The sequence below is a fragment of the Gymnoscopelus braueri genome (assembly GCF_963280865.1).
Source record: "Gymnoscopelus braueri genome assembly, contig: SCAFFOLD_574, whole genome shotgun sequence".
NCBI classification, from domain to species: domain Eukaryota; kingdom Metazoa; phylum Chordata; class Actinopteri; order Myctophiformes; family Myctophidae; genus Gymnoscopelus; species Gymnoscopelus braueri.
In genome coordinates this window covers 7501-18741 of record NW_027660592.1, presented here as the reverse complement: position 1 = coordinate 18741, position 11241 = coordinate 7501, and the positions used below count along the sequence as shown (strand labels likewise).

Sequence of the window (11241 nt, the reverse complement as noted above, 5' to 3'; positions counted from 1 at the left end):
AAGAGAGACATGGAAACGGAATAGATTGAAGAGAGAGAGAGACATGGAAACGGAATAGATTGAAGGGAGAGAGGGAGAGAGACATGGAAACGGAATAGATTGAAGAGAGATGGAAGCGGAATTGACATCTCAACCTATTGCCATTAACAGGAATCGAACCCTGAACCTTCGGATTGACAAGCTGCAACACTACCTATAGTGCTATAGCTTTGTACAGGCTGAGGTTGTCTGTTGAAGATAAAAGTGAACCAGTGAAAGCAGCCGATCTACAAGCTCAGAAACACGTTGCTATCTGAAAAGTTTTGAGATTGTAGATCGGCTATTTTCAGAATGAACTATGTCATACATTGAAAAGACATACTCTCAAATAAGCATTTCAGGTTATCTTTAACAATTGCACTTGCATTAATTGACACAATCATGTTGTGTGCAATGCAACTTAAATGAAGTCTGCATCAAGTGGGGCTTGAACTGGCAACCTTGAGGTTCTAAGGCACACACTTAAGCGAGAAGCCATTGGACCAACAGACCTGACCTGGTGAATGAGAGAGAGAGAGAGAGAGAGCGAGAGAGAGAGAGAGAGACGGAATAGATTGAAGAGAGAGAGAGACATGGAAACGGAATAGATTGAAGAGAGAGAGAGACATGGAAACGGAATAGATTGAAGGGAGAGAGGGAGAGAGCGAGAGAGACATGGAAACGGAATAGATTGAAGAGAGAGAGAGAGACTTGGAAACATAATAGATTGAAGAGAGATGGAAGCGGAATTGACATCTCAACCTATTGCCATTAACAGGAATCGAACTCTGAACCTTCGGATTGACAAGCTGCAACACTACCTATAGTGCTATAGCTTTGTACAGGCTGAGGTTGTCTGTTGAAGATAAAAGTGAACCAGTGAAAGCAGCCGATCTACAAGCTCAGAAACACGTTGCTATCTGAAAAGTTTTGAGATTGTAGATCGGCTATTTTCAGAATGAACTATGTCATACATTGAAAAGACATACTCTCAAATAAGCATTTCAGGTTATCTTTAACAATTGCACTTGCATTAATTGACACAATCATGTTGTGTGCAATGCAACTTAAATGAAGTCTGCATCAAGTGGGGCTTGAACTGGCAACCTTGAGGTTCTAAGGCACACACTTAAGCGAGAAGCCATTGGACCAACAGACCTGACCTGGTGAATGAGAGAGAGAGAGAGAGAGAGAGAGAGAGAGAGAGAGAGAGAGAGAGAGAGAGAGAGAGAGAGAGAGAGAGAGAGAGAGAGAGAGAGAGAGAGAGAGAGAGAGAGAGAGAGAGAGAGAGAGAGAGAGAGAGAGAGAGAGAGAGAGAGAGAGAGAGAGAGATGACATTTTACATCCTGCCAAGTGAAAAGCAACATGTGGTTTCACAGTGTCTGAATTAAATATTAGATTGTAATGTCTTAAAAAATTGCACATGCATTATTTGATGCAGTCATGTTTTGTGCGATGCAATTGAAAAGTGGAATGACCCACCTACAGACAGAGCCAGATAGACAGACAGAGTGAGAGAAACAGACAGCTCAACCTATTGCCATTGACAGGAATCAAACTCTCCACCTTCGGACTCACAGAATGAGACACTACAAGTAGTGCTATAACTTCATCCAGGCTGAAGTTGTCTGTTGAAGATCATACACTTTTGCCTTCTGTCATGAACCAAGCCCCTGTTTCACTAACACTAAGATCACTCGTTCACAAACCATTTACCAATAGAGAAATTGTATGTCTCCTCGAAACCGAAACCAGTGAAAGCAGCCGATCTACAAGCTCACAAAACGTTGCTATCTGAAAAGTTGTGAGATTGTAGATCGGATATTTTCACAATGAAGTACGTCATACATTGAAAAAACATACTCTCAAATAAGCATTTCATGTTATCTTTACCGTTTGCATATGTATTCATTGATACAGTCATGTTTTTTGCAATTCAACTTAAATGAGTCTGCATCAAGTGAGGCTTGAACCGGCAACCTTGCGGTCGTGAGGCACTCGCTTAAGGGAGAAGCCATTGGACCAACAGACAAGAACCTGTGAAAAAGGAGATCACACAGATGATACAGTTTCACGCAAATAGCTGAAAAATCCTGGGTTTAAGTGTTTTTCAAACTGCTCAAAATTGCAGACAATCTAAGGGCGGAGCTTACTGGTTAACGTGATACATGTGTTCCTCATGAGTCAAGGCACATGTGTAAGCAGGTTTAATGGCTGTCGGCCAAACGAGGCATGACTTTTGCCTGTTTAAAGTTTGCATTTAAAAAAAATCGCTATAGCGCCCCCCTTTGACCAATTGGAGTAAGATTGGTTTCAGTGATATTTGGAATGACCCTCAACATTACCGCAAAGTTTCAAAGAAATGTGAGTCTGCATGTATGTGTTAGGGGCAGATGAATAATTGTCATAAAACTGCAATATTCATTGGCTCATTAAAGCTTCATTTTTTCACTTATGGAAAATCTTTGCTGCTTGTTTGTCGGCATAGGTCCAAAGTTCATGTGTAAAACGTTTCGTGCAGATTACTAAAAAATCCCAGGAGGAGATAGGTTTTAACTGTTTTTCATATAATTCAAAATGGTGGGAGATCTAAAGGTCAGAGGTCAAAAGTCAGAGTGTGAAAGTTGTTCATCATGAGTAGACGCATGTGTGTATTGAAGTTTCATGGCTGTAGGTCAAACAGGGCATGAGTTGTACCTGTTCAAAGTTGGCATTTTGCTATAGCGCCACCTTTTGACGAAAGATTGTGAGAATTATTTCTTGATAGTTTTTCATGACCATCTACCATATGGCCAAGTTTCGTAAAAAGCGTATGCACGGTTCAGCCAGAACTGCGAAAAGTGGCAGAAGAAAAAAGAGGGCAACATTAAAACAGGTCCAGAGCTGAGCTCTGGCCCCGTAATGACCCACCTACCAGAGCCAGATAGACAGAGTGAGAGAAACAGACAGCTCAACCTATTGCCATTGACAGGAATCAAACTCTCAACCTTCAGACTCACAGGCTGAGACACTACCTGTAGTGCTATAGCTTCATCCAGGCTGAAGTTGTCTGTTGAAGATCATAAACTTTTGCCTTCTGTCATGAACCAAGCCCCTGTTTCACTAACACTAAGATCACTCGTTCACAAAACATTTACCAATAGAGAAATTGTATGTCTCCTCGAAACCGAAACCAGTGAAAGCAGCCGATCTACAAGCTCACAAAACGTTGCTATCTGAAAAGTTGTGAGATTGTAGATCGGCTATTTTCACAATGAAGTACGTCATACATTGAAAAAACATACTCTCAAATAAGCATTTCATGTTATCTTTACCGTTTGCACATGTATTCATTGATACAGTCATGTTTTTTGCAATTTAACTTAAATGAGTCTGCATCATGTGAGGCTTGAACTGGCAACCTTCAGGTTGTGAGGCACGCGTTTAAGGGAGAAGCCATTGGACCAACAGACAAAAACCTGTGAAAAAGGAGATCGCTCAGATTATACAGTTTCACGCAAATAGCTGGAAAATCCTGGGTTTAAGTGTTTTTCAAACTGCTCAAAATTGCGGACAATCTAAGGGCGGAGCTTACTGGTCAACGTGATACATGTGTTCCTCATGAGTCAAGGCACATGTGTAAGCAGGTTTAATGGCTGTCGGCCAAACGAGACATGACTTTTGCCTGGTTAAAGTTTGCATTTTCAAAAAATCGCTATAGCGCCCCCCTTTGACCAATTGGAGTAAGATTGGTTTCAGTGATATTTGAAATGACCCTCAACATTACCGCAAAGTTTCAAAGAAATGTGAGTCTGCATGTATGTGTTAGGGGCAGATGAATAATTGTCATAAAACTGCAATATTCATTGGCTCATTAAAGCTTCATTTTTTCACTTATGGAAAATCTTTTGCACATGTTTTTCGGCATAGGTTCAAAGTTCATGTGTAAAACGTTTCGTGCAGATTACTAAAAAATCCCAGGAGGAGATAGGTTTTAACTGTTTTTCATATTATTCAAAATGGTGGGAGATCTAAAGGTCAGAGGTCAAAAGTCAGAGTGTGAAAGTTGTTGATCATGAGTAGACGCATATGTATATTGAAGTTTCATGGCTGTAGGTCAAACAGGGCATGAGTTGTACCTGTTCAAAGTTGGCATTTTCAATTGAGTGCTATAGCGCCACCTTTTGACGAAAGATTGTGAGAATTATTTCTTGATAGTTTTTCATGACCATCTACCATATGGCCAAGTTTCGTAAAAAGCGTATGCCAAAAGTGGGAGAAGAAAAAAGAGGGGAACATTAAAACAGGTCCAGAGCTGAGAGCTCTGGCCCCGTAAATACAGATAATACAGAAAAAGTACCACTATGTACAAAAAAAGCATTTAAAAAATATATGTACAAAAAAAAAAAAAAAAAAAAAGGGGGGGGGGGAAGCATGGAAAAATAAAAATTATATACAAAAAAAGCATGAGGAAATACAAAATATGTACAAAAAGAGGAGGGGGGGGGGTCGTCTGTCTACAGTGAAACTGGTACTAGCTCCTCTTTCGGCCTCCAGAAAGATGGGTTTTTAGGGCTGTTTTGAATGAGCCCAGCGAACTGCATTTTTTGAGGGATGGGGTTAGACTATTCCATTCCTTGGTGGCTGTGCTATAGAAGGAGAATTTGCCCATGTTTGTTTTATGGGTGGGTGGTACCAGATTGTTGTTTACGCTCCCTCTAGTTTCGTGGCTGTGGGTGTCACTAACTTTTTCGAGGTATTTATACAGATATGCGGGTATAGGGGGCATATCGGGCAAATCTGCATTTACAATTTTGAAGACCAGACCCATTTTTAGTTGTTTAACCCTGTCTTCCACCCTGAGCCAGCCTAGGCTGGCAAAGTGAGTGGGAGAGAGGTGGGTCATGGGCCCCAGTCCGAGAAGTAGTCGGATCAGTTTGTTTTGGGAGGTTTGAAGCTTAGTCTGCAGTGACACTGAGGTGTTGGAGTACCAAGAGGAGCTAGCATAGTCAAAAAGGGGCTGAATCAGGGCCCCTGAGAGGGTCCTGAGGGCCTGAGGGTTGACAAAAGAGGAAACTCTGCCCATAAATCTGGTTCTCTGGTTTACTCCTTTGACCACCTTTGTTGCCATGCTTTCACCTGACAGGTATTTGTCCAGAATACATCCCAAATAGGTAATCTCTTCTTTGCTAGTGATGATTGTGTCATCGACTTTGACCTTGAAGTCATTTACCTTCATTTTAAGGGTAAGGGTAGCTTGGTGGGGCACTTTTGAAAAAAATAAAAAACTCTTTGTTTTAAGGTTTTCCCTCTCTCTCGCCTCTGTGTCTGTCTCTCTATCAGTTCTGGGAGGTGATCAGTGATGAGCATGGTATAGACCCGACAGGGAACTATGTGGGTGATTCACATCTACAGCTGGACAGAGTCAATGTTTACTACAATGAGGCTTCCTGTAAGTACACACACATCACTGTTTGTGCGCGCTACTTGTGAGAGCCAAATGTCCCCACAAGCCCCCACAAAGTGGGTCTTCACAAGAGAAATGGTGGTTTTATGGTTACATGTTTTAGAGTTAGATTTATGTACAGAACAGATTCAGGATGGGGTTGGAGTTAGACATGTAGTGGTTTGGTCATGGGCATCAGGGCATGGAAGATGGGCAGGACTTTAGAAAGGGTCAATTCAAGCTGCAATATATAACTCTTTTGTGTGAATTAAATGTTATTTTTGTAGTATAAGTTATTTTGAGTATAACTAGTAACCTACATCTGCAGGTCTCTCACTCTTCAAAAAAGAAATGTAGATCCTATGGTATAGGGTAGGACACCTACCAGTTGACAACAGGTATTGCGTAAAGCCAGGTCAAATCACAATTTATACTCTGCCCAAATGGGCTCTAATATAATAATAATAATGATAATAACGACAATACCCAGCGGATTGCTGCTCAAGTGGTCAAACTTGAGCGCAGAGGGGAAGCGGGGCTGGGAGTCGATCTTGGAACCTTTTGTTTCCCAGGCTCTACCCATTCAGCTATGGCCACCCCTGGTAGGGCCAGAATAGCAGAAGACCAGAATAGCAGAATAGCTCTCCATTACAGCTCAATATTACAAATGTAAGCGCTTGCGTGGGGGACCAAAGTTGGAGTCTCTGGTAGGACATTAAAATTGACGGATTGTGGCTTTAACTCTTTATTACAATCTGATAAACACCACAAATACAACTGTGCTCAAAGTCCTGTGAAAGTACTAGCTTTTAATATTGTGTGTGTGTGTGTGTGTGTGTGTGTGTGTGTGTGTGTGTGTGTGTGTGTGTGTGTGTGTGTGTGTGTGTGTGTGTGTGTGTGTGTAGCACATAAATATGTCCCCCGGGCGGTGTTGGTCGACCTGGAACCAGGAACCATGGACAGCGTTCGCTCAGGAACATTTGGACAACTCTTCAGACCAGACAACTTCATCTTCGGTAAACAGCCTGTAAAACATGACAAACTCCACCTCTACATTGGATCAAACCCTAAAATACAGAACCTGAACATCACACTCTAGCACTGAATCAAACCAACCAAATCAGCAGAGAAGAAACATTTCAGTTGTACTTTTCTACAAATGTCATCTTGGGGTGCAAGCCCACTGCCTCTGACGGGAGCGTAACTATGTTCCCTCAGCCCTATGTTCCCTCAAAACTAACACTAACCCCAAGCCCAATCCTAAACTGAGGGAACAAATGGCTGAGGAAACATAGACATGACCCCCTGCTAACCCTGCGTCGTTGGAGTTGCGTGCTGATAGGCACAGAATAGTAACTTATATGTTCCCAGTTAATACAAACAAAAATAATCTAGGACTGAGTCGACATGGTCCACATCTAGAAACATTAAAAACAAAACATCCAGTTTCAGTGTTTCTTTGCAGAAAATTACAGTGCCAACATTTTATGTGGTGAGTGACCAGGCTTTTCAAGCCCCTTAAAATATATCCAATGAAACCATTTATTAGACACGCTACTTGGAACCCAGGTAATATCCTCAAATGATGAGAAACGTCACTTCAAAAGATGAACTGCATGGAGGCAGAGGTGTTAGGAAATATGGAGACATAAATGAAACCCCAGAGAATGTGTGTGCTCTGTACTGTAAACAGTCCTGAGGTTTATACACTCATGTCTCCCTGGGATGAGAAACAGACACACACACACACGCACAGACAGAGTGACTAACCATGTGCATATCACCACAGCGACACGTTGCGAGCTTGTAGATCGTCTATTTTCGAGGTGTGACAGAATGCACAACCAAGTCCTAACTGCGTGCTAGGGTCAAAAGTCATGACAACATGGCACTCTCATGACAATCAGTGTCAACGTTGCCATCTGAGAGCATTGAAACCTGAGGCAAGCTTCTCTTTGTGTTGACGGAAGAAGTGGCTGAAACACTTATAGTTCTCCTGACACTACAGCACGATTCAGAGGTCGGTTTCACACACCTAAACTGGTACCTATAAACTTCACTTGTCTACTTTGTCGACAACAACTGTTCTATGTCACCGTTTGCAGGACATACGGGTGCAGGTAACAACTGGGCGAAGGGTCACTACACAGAGGGAGCTGAATTAGTGGATTCTGTCATGGATGTAGTGAGGAAGGAATGTGAACACTGTGACTGTCTGCAGGTAAACATCTTCAAAATGGATGGATGGATGACTGATAAGTTGAATCCTTTCGTACTGGTTCTGGGACGGTTGTGTCATTTGTGTTCTTGTATTTCCAGGGCTTCCAGTTGACCCATTCACTGGGAGGAGGGACTGGTTCTGGGATGGGAACGCTGCTCATCAGTAAGATCAGGGAAGAGTTTCCTGACAGAATCATGAACACATTCAGCGTCATGCCTTCACCTAAGGTACCACCGGAGAAGGCGGGAATGGATGGATGGATGGATGATATTCAAATTGTATTAACCCACCCGAAAGCATCTGTCATTTTAGATTTATTTGGCTATTCAAAAATAGCAGATATACAAGCTCATAGATCTGCTATTTTTGAAAAATCGTGAAGATTTGTGCAAATCTTTGAATATTGTAAGTGAACATTTGTAAAATATTTTGTTCCAGGGACCTCCAGAAGCAAAGATTTGAGTTAAAAATGTTGTTAAAAAAAAATATATGTATTAAATTTTTGCACAAATGTTCAAGATTTAAAATAAATAGCAGATCTACAAGCTCGTAGCGTGGCACGAAGTGACATGCTATGAGCTTGTAGATCTGCTATTTTTGAACGGCCAAAGTATAAAATAATGGTTATAGCTCAAATCTAAAATGACACAGATGCGTTCCTGGATTGAATGGGTTAATATTATTACCTGCGGTGGACAAATTACTCAACCCCTACTTGGGTCTGCTATTTTGTACATCTGCAATTTTCACTATTTTTGATTTAAAACGGGGCTTAAGTAGTTATGTACATTTTCCCTTCCTAGAAATAGAGCAAAAGTACAATATTTGTCTTTGTGCGCATGTGCGTGTGTGTGTGTGTGTGTGTGTGTGTGTGTGTGTGTGTGTGTGTGTGTGTGTGTGTGTGTGTGTGTGTGTGTGTGTGTGTGTGTGTGTGTGCGTTTGTAGGTGTCAGACACAGTGGTGGAGCCCTACAACGCTACCCTGTCGGTGCACCAGCTGGTGGAGAACACAGACGAGACGTACTGCATCGACAACGAGGCGCTCTACGACATCTGCTTCCGCACGCTCAAGCTGACCACGCCCACCTACGGCGACCTCAACCACCTGGTGTCGGCCACCATGAGCGGAGTCACCACCTCGCTACGCTTCCCCGGCCAGCTCAACGCAGACCTGCGCAAGCTAGGCACGTTACTGTTAGGGAGCGGTTAAACAATTTTATAATTTAAAAAATATTATCGATAATCGATAATTTTATGAGATAATCGATCAATACTCTGCCGCTATTTTGGATATGTCATTATCCTATATTAAAATTGCATAATGGCCTGGACCGCTGGCGTAGCGGTCCAGGCACCCTAGGCTCAGTGTAGCCTGACAGTGTGTCGCGGGTTCGAGTCCCGATCCTGACAGCCTTTGCTGCATGTCACTGCATGCCCATCTCTCTCCACCATTTCCTGCCAGCCTACTGTCCTGTCACTAAAGACATAAAAGCCCTAAAATAAATCTTAAACAAAAATAATAATTGCATAATACTGGGTGGACGGTGGACATCACAAACGTAACATCCGGACTTGCTAGGCGCACCGTTGCTCTGATGCTCTCCAAACTCCGGCACAAACACTGTGTGCCGAGTACATACTGTATGGGGCCCTACAACAGTGTTACAGTGGTGTTTAACACTTCAAAAAGGCCTTAACTCACTGACCATTGCTCTGATCAGTGCAATATAGAGCATCGCAGTTCCCGCCCACTTCCTGGTGCCGGAAGGAAAAACTCAATGCATTTTTCCCATTGACATTTCCAAAAATATTTATATCAATTAATTTAAGCCTAGAATCAAGCCATCCAGGGTCCTGGTGAATCATGACCATACAACGTTTTTTTCTGTGATTTTTTTTTTTTTATATTTAATTATATGATATACTTTAATTTAATAAATACCCTTTGTTTTGCCGTTTTCAATTTTTTTTTATCACAGAATCAAACGTTTTATGGTCATGATTCACCAGGACCCTGGATGGCTTGATTCTGGGCTTAAAGTAATTGATATAAATATTTTTGGAAATGTCAATGGGAAAAATGCATTGAGTATTTTGCGGTGGAACCCGGAAGGGGCGGGAACTGCGATGCTCTATATAGGACTAGATTTCCAGCCAGCTACGTGGGCTAAAAATCAGGCAGGTGAAAAGGGGAGGCTTTGGGGAGCTTGAGGATCGGCTATTTTCGCTATTATTGCAGAACACTGTTGTGCGACGATTCGACGAAGTATAAAATAACGCTTAAGTGGTTAATCTGTCTGTCTGTCTGTCTATCTATCCAGCGGTCAACATGGTGCCCTTCCCCCGGCTGCATTTCTTCATGCCAGGCTTTGCCCCTCTGACGGCGCGTGGCAGTCAGCAGTACCGTGCCCTCACCGTGCCCGAGCTCACCCAGCAGATGTTCGACGCCAGGAACATGATGGCGGCCTGCGACCCGCGCCACGGCCGCTACCTGACAGTGGCGGCCGTGTTCCGCGGCCCCATGTCCATGAAGGAGGTGTGCTTTGGTTTGGTTTATTCAAGATCCCCGGTCGGGCGGCAAGCTTCTGATCTTGAATATGAAGCCAGTGCGGAAGTAATGAAAACACTGCAGTTCTCATTAGTGGCCTTGAACAGGGGTCTTCAACGTTTTCAGGTCAAGGACCACCTAGCTGAGAGAAAGATGAAGCAGGGACCCCCTCTATATTGTATAACATTGTGTTTCTGATGTTTTACTTGGTCTGCTCTTTTTCCCCTCTACACCAAAATTCTTTGCCAAAAATAGCCGATCTACAAGCTCACAACGCCTCGCAGGCGAGGCGTTGTGAGCTTGTAGATCGGCTATTTTTGGGGGTTCAAGTGGTTAATGTAAAAAAGACAAAAAAAAACATATCTCACAAAGATTTTGCGCCCCCCTGTAATAACTCTGAGGACCCCATAGGGGTCCCGGACCCCTGTTGAAGACCCCTGGCCTAGAAGGTGTCACTAATTTCTGCTAATTCCCCTCCTGTAGCTGCAGAAAACATTTCATCCTGTCAAAGCCAATGAAAATATGACTGGACTTCACACTTGGTTTTATTACCTTAGTAAAGCTTTTCATAAAGACTTTGTTGTCAATCGCTAGTTTCAGGTGTTTTTTGTAAATTATGCTCCCATTAATTCTTACATTTATTATGAAGAAGGGTATGCTTCTACTGGTTCTACTGAGTGAAGACGCACCCTCGCTCCCATTCCATCCAATAGCATTAGATAATTTGCAAGCGGAAATCCAAGATGGTGAATTTTAATTCGCTGAACTACCGGCTTCAAAGCAGCTCTGTAGAAACCAATGGATGACGTCACGTCCCCATAGTCCATATTTATTTTTACTGTCTATGATCCCTATAGTATTAGCAGTGGTGAAAGAAGTTCCAGTAGAGTAGAAATACTCTGTTACAAGTAAAAGGTCTATATTCAACATTTTACCTGAGTAAATGTCAAGTACAAAAGTATTGCCATCAAAATATACTTAAAGGGATAGTTCACCCAAAAGAATGTTTTTTGTCTATCGATTAGTCATC

At 42.5% G+C, this 11241-nt stretch overlaps 1 protein-coding gene across 1 annotated transcript in view; it reads left to right on the top strand.

The window, feature by feature from the left end:
• The first annotated feature begins 6383 nt into the window (after positions 1-6383).
• Positions 6384-11241, top strand: part of LOC308081407 (tubulin beta-6 chain-like) — a 10083-nt gene continuing 5225 nt past the window's right edge. The window contains exons 1-5 of the mRNA XM_080457778.1: positions 6384-6459; positions 7549-7664; positions 7763-7891; positions 8610-8847; positions 9985-10199. Coding sequence (XP_080313904.1) covers positions 6399-6459; positions 7549-7664; positions 7763-7891; positions 8610-8847; positions 9985-10199 — 759 coding nt within the window. The 5' untranslated portion in view covers positions 6384-6398. The remainder of the gene's footprint in view (positions 6460-7548; positions 7665-7762; positions 7892-8609; positions 8848-9984; positions 10200-11241) is intronic.